The sequence below is a fragment of the Pan troglodytes genome, chromosome 5 (assembly GCF_028858775.2).
Source record: "Pan troglodytes isolate AG18354 chromosome 5, NHGRI_mPanTro3-v2.0_pri, whole genome shotgun sequence".
Lineage (NCBI taxonomy): Eukaryota > Metazoa > Chordata > Mammalia > Primates > Hominidae > Pan > Pan troglodytes.
The window spans coordinates 148,639,677-148,652,622 of NC_072403.2; the positions used below are offsets into that span (position 1 = coordinate 148,639,677).

The window sequence follows — 12,946 nt, forward strand, 5'->3', positions numbered from 1 at the left end:
ACTTCAAAGTCTGGGTTGGTGAGAGGAAATTCAAGCTACTAAAACTTATCGAAGGTAAGGTGAGGTGGGAAGATCATCACATGGCATGCAAATTAATATAGTTACACTCTGCGTGCATGGTATGTCATCGTTCCCGTACTCTCAAAACTACACAGAGAAAAGGAGAACCTCATCTAAAACGGTCACAGGTATATGCAGAAAGAAAACAGGGACCAAACCTCACAGAAGCGAAACCGAGACACTGAAAGGAGAAAGACTGACTGGGGCAAATATCTCACACTGCTGGAGAACAGTTCAAGTCGATCGCATGGACCCAGGGCTCCAGCGCTGGGCGGTGGGTGGATCCTTGGGTCTCTCGCACAAGTACACACAGACTCTTGCACAAGCACACACGCTCTCTCCGGAGCGGCGAGCGACAGGAGCAGTCACGCAGCGGCGCTCGCTGCCCCCAAAGTGGGGCAAGAAGTAAATGCTTCCCGCCCAGAAAAATGAAATGCCCCGAAGACCGCCAGATTAAACGCGGGTCCCGACCGCGCGGGATGGGAAAGGGGTCACACACGCACCTGCATTGTAAAAGCGGTCCAGCACGGTGGTTTCTCCAAAGTCGAGTTTCCCAAAATGCAGGGTTTCCAGGGTGGCGCCCACTGTCTCGCACGCCTCCCGCAAGCTCTGCAGGGCCTCGCTCTCGGCCACCACCAGTTGCCCCTGGCTCGCTTCGTTGATCACATATGCCACCGTGGTCCGTCGGCTGCCCCCGCCAACAGAGCTGCCCCGGCCTCGGGTGGCACTGCTCGAGGAGGTGGCCGCCGGACAACCGATGCCAGGGGCAGCGGCGCTCTCCACGTTCCAGAAGCTGCCCGGCGGCGGCGGTGGCAGCTGGTGCTCCTCGCCCTCGCCCACCGCCGCCGCTCCTCCCCTCCTGCAGATGCCGCCCTCGGGGATGGTGCAGAAGCCCGAGGGGGCGAAGGGTGGCACAGAGAAAGTGATGCCCTCGTCCGCCTCCGTGCTCATCTCTCCGGGCCGGGCAGCAACGGCGGCGGCGTCCCCCGCCCAGCCGCACCGCCTGGCCAGCCACAGCTCGGGGCTGCTCCGCGCCCGCCGGGCTAAGCAGCTGCCATCGCGCGCCGCGCCCTCGCCGCCGCGCCGCCGCCTCCTCTCCGGCGCCCTCTCCCCCGAGGGCACGCCGCTGCCCGGCGGCGGCTCGCTCCTCCTCGGCGCCTCCGTGGCCGCGCCGCTCGCCCTCTGCAGAGTTTAGAGTACAAGGGGTGGGGAAGCCGGGTGAGCGGGAAGGGACGGAGCTTCCTTTTCTTGGCCGGCTGACAAGTCGGCTCGCAAACCTGCGCCGCGGTGCAGCTCAAGGGCGCCGCGCTCGGGGTGCAGCCCGCCCTCGCCACCCGCCGCGCCGCGCCGCGCAGCTCCTTCCGTCCCGGCCGCTCTGGGAGGGGCCAGGAAGGGCGCCCCCTGGGTGCGGAGCTACCTGGCGCGCACCTTACGAGCGGGCTGGCTCCCCAGGCGGCGTCCCGGAACAGCAGCAGCGGCAGCCGAAAGGACCCTCCTCCCTCCTAGGCGGCAGCTCGCCTTCATCGGCTGGATTTCCTCCGCCTTGCCTGGCCTCGTTTCTCTTTCGATCGCCTCCGCCGCGTGGTCCCCGCGCCAGCCTCGTCGTTCCTTGCAGCCGCTCTCCCTCTCCACCACCAGCTTCTGGCTACCCACTCGTAGCGGCACCGAGGGTCAGGGCCAGCCCCCAAGGAGGGCGCTGCTAGGAAGCTCGAGCCCGGACTGAACTGACCGCGCTGCGGCCCTTGGACCCCAGCCCTCCTCTGAGTGCTGCGCGTGGCATAGAGTCCCAGTTTTCACCCACCCGGCCCCCACCTAAGAAGACCTGGAGCGCAAGCGATTACGGGGTGGCGCAAAAAGTCCCTCCAGGCAATACTCGGTCGTCGGAGTCCGCCCCTGAAGCATTTCCAGTGTTCCCCGCGACTAGGGCGCCCCCCTCCGGGCCTTGGCGGCCTGGTGGACTGGGACCGTGCGCGGCGCTGGCAGAATAGGCTCCGGGAGACCCACGTTGCGCGAGGCAGGAGGTTGCACATAGCGCCCTGGAGCCAGGGCCTACACTGGAGGTTGCTTCATTAGTGACTGTGGCACTCCACAAGTGGCTGGCTAAATTGATCAGGTTCTCCCATGTACTTTTCCTTTTAAAATTTCCAGTGGCTCATTCCGTTATCAGTAATGAGTAATTGATTAGTGCCAACTGCCGAAGGACTTAGTATTCTCATTTAGGATCTTAATTCCCCCACAAGCGCCAGATACTTAAGATAGAAGATGGAGTCTCTACCCGACTCCACAAATGATCAACAAGATGAAACAGGGGAATAACGTGACCTATTCTATTTTTTAAACTGCATCACGCGAGGCTGGGAGGGAAATACCCAGATTGTTTAAGAGCAATCAAAAAAAGCACCTGCTTATTTGGGGAGCAAAGAACAGATGTGTAAGTTCCCAGAGAACCCCAGAATGCTGTAATTGTTAGGAAAGCCAGTGCAAGTTACAACTGAGTAAAGAAACAGGTTTTGTACTTCCCATCTCCAGGAACTGAGACTAGTGAGTCCTGTGAAAAAGGCAGAAGAAAATGTAAATTCCTTTTTTTTTTTTTTTTTTTTTTGAGACGGAGTTTCGCTCTTCTTGCCCGGGCTGGAGTGCAATGGCGCGATTTCGACTCCCTGCAACCTCTGCCTCCCGGGTTCAAGCGATTCCCCTGCCTCAGCCTTTCGAATAGCTGGGATTACAGGCATGCGCCACCACGCCAGGCTAATTTTGTATTTCTGGTAGAGACGGGGCGGGGGGTGTGGAGTTCACCATGTTGGTCAGGCTGGTCTCTAACTCCTGACCTCAGGTGATATGCCCGCGTCGGCCTCCCAAAGTGCTGGGATTACAGGCGTGAACCACCGAGCCCAGCCATGAATTACATTTCAAACTGGGTAAGAAGGAAGGATAAAATAGTTGAATAGTAAAGAATTAAAGGAAAGGCTGAGCGCAGTGGCTCACGCCTGTAATCCCAACACTTTGGGAGGCCGAGGCGGGCAGATCACTTGAGGTCAGGAGTTGAAGACCAGCCTGGCCAACATGGTGAAACCCCCGTCTCTACTAAAAATACAAAAATTAGCTGGACGTGGTGGCAGCCGCCTGTAATCCCAGCTACTCGAGAGGCTGAGACAGGAGAATCGTTTGAACCCGGGAGGTGGAGGTTGCAGTGAGCCGAGATGGCGACACTGCACTCTAGACTGGGCGACAGAGCGAGACTCCATCTAAAAAAAGAAAAAGAAAAGAATTAAAGGAAAGAGTTCTTTAATTTTCTCCAAGGTGGGAGGATTGCTTGAGCCCAAGAGTTCAAGATCAGCCTGGACAACATAGTGAGACCCCCATCTTAAAAAAAATAATAATTAAAGGAAGGAAGGAAATAGTCATGAGGAAAAACACCTAGCCGCTGCACAACTGTATCAATGAATCAATGTGACATTAGATTTTTCTAAAGGTGTATGAAATAATAGAAGTAAATTTCTAGTAAGGAAACTTTATATTCTTCATGTAAAATGGAATCTATGTGACCCACACTAGCTTTTGGAATTAATATCAATAGTAAAATAGGTAGTGAATCAGTGATCATACTGAAACAAAATGTTGCTGAGCTACTAATAGTTATGTGCCTTTTAATATTTTCAACAACTTGTCAAACCTCCAAAACCTTGTAGGAGTAAGATAATCCTCCCCGCTATCCTCACCAAGAACCATAAACTCTGGAAATCGATGAGGGTCATGTGTGGAAAACTAAAATGCCTAAATGCTCAAGTGGCATTTTACTGTAGAAATACAAAATCTGAAATTATATATCAAGCTATTTTCCAAAGCCGTAACTTTTTATACCCTCTCACTTTGTGCTTTCCTTCCAGATCCTTTCAGAGCCATTTTCATATACAATTTTTATTTTTTGTTTTACTTTGCTGGATTTTTTGATTTATTAACTTTAAATATGTTTTTTATGTTAGGCACCCAAACCCCAATACAATGTTGAAATGCTGCTTCTAGCTGGTCCAGAGATTCTCCCTCTACCTAAAAGGCATGGTTTAGGTAATTTATGTTCCATAGCATAGTGTTATGAGATAATGAGGAACTAGCTGGCAAGATTCTGGAAGAAAGGACAGGAATCCAGAGGGTGAGTCTACAGTCAGGGTTCCCTTTGGCTGTGGGATTTTTGTGGATCTGAATTAGGCAGCTGAAAGGCTGAGGTGAATTTTTTTTAATGAAAAATAACGGTATTTTGCAAAACAAAACAAAAAGAATGGTGACACCGCTGTGCATTTTCACAAATCTTTTTAATGTCTGGCTTAATAGATGACAGTGGATTTTCATTTCTGCTTCTACATTCATGCTGTTGCAGCATGTTGTTTTGGTTGAAGGGTATGAAGAAAATCTGGAGAAGTTTCTGAAGTGTAGGAGGTATTTGAAGAAGTACATGAAGAAAATACTCTGGGAGGAGTACAGTCACTTCCACTGTGAAGGCACACATGAGTTCCTAAAAATCACTGAGCTATGCAAAATAGTGCTTTTTTTAAAGTAATTTCAAGTTTTATTTTAGACTCGGGGGTACATGTGCAGGTTACATGGATATATTGCATGATGCTCAAGTTTAGGGTACAATTGTTCTTGTCACTCAGGTAGTAGACATAGCACCCAACAGTTGGTTTTTCAACCCTTGCTCCCTCCTTCCCTCCCGTCCGCAGTGTCTGTTGTTCCCATCTTTATGTCCATGTGTATCCAATGGGACCCTCTCCTGGGAAGGTCTTAAGACCCACAATCAGAAAGGTGGGGGGTTGTTAGCAGGTAAAAGGAGAGCAGGAAAAAATTAGAGGCCTGCCTCTGAGGCCTAACACACTCAACCTAACAAAAGACTATAACAAGGGTTATGGGAGTTACAAGCCAGAAACCACAGATGGAAAGCAATATATATCATAACACCACACTCTGTTCATAGTTTCTTTGGTTGTGCAGAAGCTGTTTAGATTAGGTCCCATTTGTCAGTTTTTCGTTTTGCTGCAAATTGCTTTTCAGGACTTAGTCATAAATTCTTTCCCAAGGCCGACGTCTAGAATGGTATTTCCTAGGTTTTCTTCTATGATGCCTAGGGTTTGAGGTCTTACATTTAAATCTTTAACCCATCTTGAGTGAATTTTGGTATATGGTGATGGGTAGGGGTCCAGTTTTATTCTGCATAAGGCTAGCCAGCACCACTTATTGAACAGGGAGTCCTTCCCCATTGCTTATTTTTATCGACTTTGTTGAAGATCAGATGGCGGTAGGTGTACGGCTTTATTTCTGAGTTCTCTACTCCATTCCATCGGTCTGAGTGGCTGTTTTTGTACCAGTACCGTGCTGTTTGGGTTACTGTTGCCTTATAGTACAGTTTGAAGTTAGGTAATATGATGCCTCTGGCTTTGGCTTTAGCTATTCAGGCTCTTTTGGGGTTTTATTTTATTTTATTTTATTTTATTTTATTTTTTCCTGCTGTTCTACAGGCTCCTTTTTGGTTCCATATGAATTGTAGAATAGTTTTTCTAATTCTGTGGAAAATGATGTTGGTAGTTTCTTAGGAATACCATTGAATCTGTAGATTGCTTTGGGCAGTGTGGCCATTTAAACAATATTGATTCTTCCAATCCATCAGCATGGAATATTTTTCTGTTTGTTTGTGTCATCTATGATTTCCTTCAACAGTGTTTTGTAATTCTCCGTGTAGAGATCTTTCACTTCCTTGATTAGATGTATTCCTAGATTTTGTGTGTGTGTGTGTGTGTGTGTGTGGCTATTATAAATGGAACTGTGTTCTTGACTTGTCTCTCAGCTTGAACGTTATTGATATATGAAAATGCTACTGATTTTTGTACATTGATTTTGTATCCTGAAACTATACCGACATTGTTTATCAATTCTAGGAGCCATTTGGTGGAGTCTAGGTATAGAATCTTGTCTTCAGGGGATGAGGCGCAGTGGCTCATGCCTGTAATCCCAGGACTTTGGAAGGCCAAGGCGGGTAGATCACTTGAGGCCAGGAGTTTGAGACCAGCCTGGCCAACACAGTGAAGCCCCATCTCTACTAAAAATACTGAAAAACAAATTAACTGAGCATGTAGTCTGTAGTCCCAGCTACTTGAGATGGAGGTTGCAGAGAGCCGAGATCGTGCCACTGCACTCCAGCCTGGGTAACAGAGTGAGATTCTGTCTCAAAAAAAAAAAAAAAAAAAAAAAAAAAAAAAAAAAAGATTCTTATCTTCAGGGAAGAGAGATTATCTGACTCCTTTTCTTATTTGGATGCTTTTTATTTCTTTCTCTTGCCTGATTGCTGTGGCTAGGACCTCCAGTACTATGTGGAATATTGAGAATGGGCATCCTTGTCTTGTTCCTGTTCTTGAGGGCAATGTCTTTAGCTTTTGCCTGTTCAGTATGTGTTAGCTGTGGGTTTGTCATAAATGGCTCTTATTATTTTGAGGTATGTTCCTTTGATGCCTAGTTTGTTGAGGGTTTTTATCATGAAGGGATGTTGGATTTTATCAAAAGCTTTTCCCATACCTATTGAGATATTCATCTAGTTTTTGTTTTTAAATCTGTTTATGTGGTGAGTCACATTTATTGATTTGCATATGTTGAACCAACCTTGGATCTTAGGAATGAAGCCTATTTGATCAGGGTGAATTAACTTTTTGATGTGCGGCTAGATTCAGTTTGCTGGTATTTTGTTGAAGATTTTTGTGCCTGTGTTTATCTGAACTGAATTCTTGATAACATCTTGAGGACAAAATTAAAGATGATATACCCTACAAGTAAGAGTGAACTATAGGTTAGATGGCCCGTACGTGGACAGCAATCCTGCTTCCATTCATCTGAGTAACCCAGAAAGAAGTCTCAAACCCTAAAATTGTATTAAGGTAGTTCCCTGCATTTGAGAAACAAAATTAACTCCAGAGGAAGATGACATCATCTTGGGCCATGAATTATTTCTACAAATATAAGATCTGTAAATGTAAGCAAATATTTGAATGCACGGTAGAATGGTGGAATCGGAGCAAGAATGTGAACTGAAATTTTTGCCATCTGTTTCTGATTTTCCCCTCTAGATTCACTCTCCATTTATATCCCCCAGAGTCTCTGTCTTGGGAGGCTATGAATTAAGTCAATGGGCTCCCTTCCTTTCTGTTTATCAGTTGGATTTGGTCAGTGGGGAGTCCAGGCAGGGATCTGCAGGAGGAAGGACATTGGGAGTTGGGTATTTCTCTCCTGGACTCACTCTGTATGAGTCACTACAGGCTGGCTGTGTTCTTCAACAGAAAGTTATTGCTCTTCCCAAGGTGACAGCTCCTATGGGACTCACTTTCTAACAGGGTCTCATAACTGTCCCTTGCTTTGTTGTTTATTGGCACCTAGAAATGATAAAGTTGCTGGCCCCAAGCTCATGAAGAATTCCTTGAAGCCTCCTTATACCCTTCCACACCTTTGTAATTAGTCTTTTTGTAAATAAACCCACTTCAAATTATCCTACCTGTTTCCTGTTGGGACTCTGATAACTACTAATGAGCGTTTAGAAATTAGAAAACCAATTTAACCTTTCTGGACCTGTTTCTTCATCCACAAAACACAGTGTTGAATTAGATTCCACTGAAAATCCTTTGAAGCTCCAATGTGCTATTTTAAGTAGTTAGTTAAGATTCTAGTTCTTATACTGAATTGAAATGTGTAAAGAATGAAAATACCACTGGGCAACCATGTAGTAATAAGGGAACTTTTTCTTTACAGAAATATTCCAGCTAATGCATACAAAAGCCTGATGTCATTATAATATCACCATTTTGTAACTCTTAATGAATTTGGATTCAGATATCAATCTTTTTTTTTTTTTTGAGACAGGTTCTGGCTCTATTACCCAAGCTAGAGTGCAGTGGCTCCATCTCAGCTCACTGCAACCTCTGCCTCCTGGGCTCAAGCAATCATCCCACCTCAGCCTAGTAGCTGGGACACAGACACGTGCTACCACACCCAGTTAATTTTTGTATTTTTGGTAGGGACAGGGTTTCACCATGTTGCCCAGGCTAGTCTAGAACTCCTGGGCTCAAGCAATCCTCCTGCCTCAGCCTCCCAAAGTGCTGGGATTACTGGCATAAGCCACTGCACCCAGCCTACATATCAATCATTAATAGTCACTAATATCATTAAAAGAGAGATGACCAGATTATTGCATGCCTCCTGATGAAAGAACACACCACTAACCATGAAGTAGTCATCCCAAAAACAGTGGACATGAATCTATCAAAGCCCCAGAACCCGAGGTCTGGGTTCAACAGTTAATTTCAGGAAATATTAAAGTCATAAAAATAGGGTCAAATACTCTGGAGATGCAATGAGTAAAATCTAGACTGTAGGAAACTCTATAAGACAAATCGCTCACTTTCTTGCACGAATAAATTGCAGTGGTGGAAGAGGGCAACATTGAGATTAAAAGATTATTAATTTGTAAAGATATAATATTGTGCTTATGTTAAAAAGGGAGTCTTCATATTTCAGAGACTCCATACAGAAATACTTATAAATGAGGTAAAATGATTTCTGGGATTGGCTTAAAAATAATATGGTAGGAGGTACAGGAATGCGTGAGAATACAGATGAAAGAAGATTGGCCCCGAACTAATGATTTTTTATAATGGGTACATGGAAGAGGTTCATTATACTAGTCTTTCTACTCTTGTATATGCCTGAAATATTTCATAATAAAAAGTTTAAATAAAATAAAACCATGGAAACAAAGAATGTAAGACGTTTTCATATGAAAAATGTTTTAACATCCTGACCACAAAAGAACAGGTGTATAGTCTCATGCAAATCATCTTTTTATTTCATTTTTTATTTTTGAGACGGAGTCTGACTCTTTCGCCCAGGCTGGAGTGCAGTGGCACGATCTCAGCTCCTCAGCTCACTGCAATCTCCACCTCCCACTTCAAGCAATTCTCCTGCCTCAGCCTCCCGAGTAGCTGGGATTACAGGTGTGTGCCACCACACCCGGCTAATTTTTGTATTTTAGTAGAGACAGGGTTTCACCATGTTGGTCAGGCTGATCTCGAACTCCTGACCTGAGGTGATCCACCTGCCTCGGTCTCCCAAAGTGTTGGGATTACATGCATGAGCCACTGCACCTGGCCTAATTCATATCTATTTTAATGTGGTGAGTGTTCCTATTGAGAGCCTAAACAGTTTTTACTTTGAAAATTAAGCCATGCCTGGGCATATGTGGACTCAGAGAAGAGTCCACCAGGAGAATCAGCTCATGGCTAATAGAGAAGCCTTATGAAGGTCAATAACCCCAGGAAAGAAACAGCAATGGTAAATCATTATGAGAGTCGCCTGCAGATGGAAGTACAACAGGGCAAGAGTGACTCAGTTTGCCCTGCAGTACTGCTTGCACAAGAGAGGCCCCTCCCTTGGGCCCTATGTTTTAGAGGGCCCAGCCATGTCCCTTTCTCAGAGAATCAGAGGTATGAACCCACAGAAAAATCCTCCTCTTCTAATTTGCCCTCTGGAGACCCCAGACCCCAGGATTATCTGCTCAAGCATCATCAAGCCCATTTTCAGAGCCTATTTGTGAGGGCTATAGATGGAGTTTGGCTGCTGAGGCTGGGATGTCTCCAAAAATGTCTATAAGATCTTGCAGAGCTAAAGATGGCAAGAAAGGTCACTCTCTCCATGCTACCGCACTTGGGTGTGGAACTCCAAGAAGTTCAATTGTAAATTCAAAATCCACCTTCCTAGCCTTTATGCAAGTATATTTGTCAAGGACAAATATATTTATTTAATAGTATATTAGCCTGATTAATAACTTTTAGGTAGGGCATGGTGGCTCCCACCTATAATCCTCACACATTGGGAGCCTGAGGCAAGAGGATCACTTGAAGCCAGATTCGAGACCAGCCTGGAAAGCATAGCCAGACCCCATCTCTTAAAAAAACAAAACAAAACAAAAAACCAGCATGGTGGCATGTGCCTGTAATCCAGTCTACTCAGGAGGCTGAGGTGGGGGGATCATTTGAGCCCAGAAGTTCAAGGTTGCAGTGAGCTATGATGGTGTCTCTGTATTCCAGACCAGGTGATAGAGTAACACCCAGTTTCAAAGAAAAAAAAATTTTTTTTTTGTATCAAAGTCCTAGCTAGTGCAATAAGGCAAGAAAGTAATAAAATGAATAAATATTGGAACTAAAAAAGTAAAACTGCCTTTATTTGTAGACATGATTGTGTATGTATAACATCTTAAAAAATCACCAAAAATAAAAAATACTAGGACTAATAAGAAGTCCCAATTTAGATATCCCAAATGTGATCTAAAAGTTCAACACAATGTCAAGCAAAATTTGTGCAGGCTTATTTTTGTAGAAATTGATAAGTTACATCTAAAATATACTTTTAAAGGATATGAATACATATATAAACATAAGAAAAGCAAAGGGACTTGTGTAGCTAAACAATTTTCAAAGGAGGTCTTATACTGCTTGTTATAAAGCTCTGGTAACCTGACAATATGAAAAGACTTAATATGAATAGAGTCCGTAAATAGGCACATAGATATGTTCAATTTGTTTTCAATAAGGGTGTCTCGGTAATTCAATGGGGATAGGGCAGTCTTTTCAAAACCAGTGTTTGAATAACCAGATACCCACAAAGAAAAAAAATGAACCTCAATCCTTACTTATGCTATTCACAAAAATAACTAAAAATTGAACATGAGCCGAGATCGCGCCACTGCACTCCAACCTGGGAGACACAGCGAGACTCCGTCTCAAAAAAAAAAAAAAAAAAAAAAATTGATCATGGGCCTAAATTTAAAGCAAAAGCTGCAAACCTAATAGAACAAAATAATGGAGAAAACGTTTGTGAACTTGGGTTAGGCAAAGATGTCTTGGATATGACCTAAAATAAAATAAATTATAAATATATAATTTATATATAAATGTTATATAAATATGTATAAATATATAAAAATGTTATATATTGGACTTAATCAAAATTAAAATATATGCAGTTCCTAGACATTGTATAAAAATGAAAAGGCTTGGTTGGCCAGGTGCAGTGGCTCGCACCTGTAATCCCAGCACTTTGGGAGGTCGAGGCAGGCACATCACTTGAGGTCAAGAGTTCAGAACCAGCCTGGTCAACATGGTGAAACACCGTCTTTACTAAAAATACAAAAATTTGGCTGGGTTTGATGGCGCGTGCCTGTAATCCCAGCTACTTGGGAGGCTGAAACATGAGAATTGCTTGAACCTGGGAGGAAGAGGTTTCAGTGAGCTGAGAGTGTGCCGCTGCACGGGCAAGACTTAGAAAAAAAAAGGAAGGAAGGAAGGAAAGAAGGAAGGAAGGGAGGGGAGGAAAGAAAGAAAGAGAGAAAGAGAGAGGGAGGGAGGGAGGGCGGGAGGAAGGAAGCTAAATAAATGGAAATATCCAATATTGTTGAGATGCCAGTTCTTCTGAATTTGAACTATATGTTTGACATAATTCCAATCAAAAATCTGATTCTAAAATTCATATTGAAATGGAAAGGACGTAGAATAGTTGAAACAACTGTGAAAAATAGAAATAAAGTTGGAGGACAAACATTACTTATTTTAAGACTATAAAGCTGTAGTAATCAACACAGTGTGGTATTGGCATCAATACCCAGCTACTTGGGAGATAAATAGAGACATGAAACAGAATGGAGTCCAGAAATAGATATATAGTACATGTATATGGATGGCTGACTTTGAAGAAAGTTTCAAAAGCAATTCAGTAGCGAAAGGATAGTCTGTTTGTGTATGGATATCTAGTTACTATAGATATCCATATGCAAAAACAATCATCTATTTATGTGCACAAATACGGACTTTGATCCATACCTCTCACATTATACAAAATTAATTCAAAATTGTCATAGTCCTAAATGTAAAACTTAAAATCAGAAAAGTTCTAGAAGAAAACATAGCAGAGGGCTGGGCGCCATAGCTCACGCCTGTAATCCCAGCACTTTGGGAGACCCAGGCGGGTGGATCACCTGAGGTCAGGAGTTCAAGACCAGTCTGGTCAACAAGGTGAAACCCTGTCTCTACTACAAATACAAAATTAACTGGGCGTGGTGGCAGGTGCCTGTAATCCCAGCTACTTAGGAGGCTGAGACAGGAGAATCACTTGAACCCTGGAGGTGGAGGTTGTAGTGAGCCAAGATTATGCCATTGCACTCCAGCCTGGGTGACAGGCAGAGTGAGACTCCGTCTCAAAAAAAAAAAGCAGAAAACCTTTGCAACTTTGAATTAGGCAAAGATTTCTTAGATAAGACACCAAAAGCATGATCCATAACTGAACGAATCAATAAACTGGATGTCATTATAATTAAAAACTTCTGCTCTTTGGAAAACCGTATTAAGAGAATGAAAAAACAAACCACAAACTGGAAGAAAATATTTGCTAATCACCTATCTGACAAAAGTCTTGTAAGAATACATGATTTGCAAAGCTCAACAATAAGAAAACAAAAAATCCAGTAAATAATAAGCAAAAGGTTTTAACAGATATTTCTCCAGTGACAAATAAGCACATGAAAACATGCTCAATATCAATAGTCATTAAGGAAACACATACTAAAAATCACAATGAAATACGACAACTTGACTACATCAGGTGTTAGTGAGAATATGGAGGAACTGAAACTCTTACACTGCTGGTGGGAATGTAAAATGGTAGAACTCTTTGGAAATAGTTTGACAGTTCCTTTAAAACTTGAACACACATCTTCATTGTGACTCACCATATCACTTTGGTGTATTTAGCCAAGATAAATGAAAGAATATATTCATAAAAAGATTTGCATATTAATGTTTATCAA

General features: G+C 43.8%; 1 protein-coding gene across 11 annotated transcripts in view; it reads right to left on the bottom strand.

The window, feature by feature from the left end:
* Nucleotides 1–12,946, bottom strand: part of MAP3K5 (mitogen-activated protein kinase kinase kinase 5) — a 266,255-nt gene that overhangs the window by 234,518 nt on the left and 18,791 nt on the right. For 3 of the 11 annotated variants that reach the window (XM_063812671.1, XM_063812670.1, XM_063812669.1), the window contains exon 1: nt 1,489–2,324. The exons of 3 other annotated variants lie outside the window; for them this stretch is intronic. Coding sequence is in view for 5 of the 8 variants with exons in the window: in XM_054686340.2 (XP_054542315.2) it covers nt 564–1,242; nt 1,489–1,584 (775 nt within the window). In the remaining 3 variants the exon portion in view is untranslated. Of the gene's footprint in view, nt 1–563; nt 1,243–1,488; nt 2,325–12,946 lie in introns of those variants that run through there. 5 more of the 11 variants (XM_054686339.2, XM_016956371.4, XM_054686340.2 and 2 more) reach the window with 4 other exon arrangements.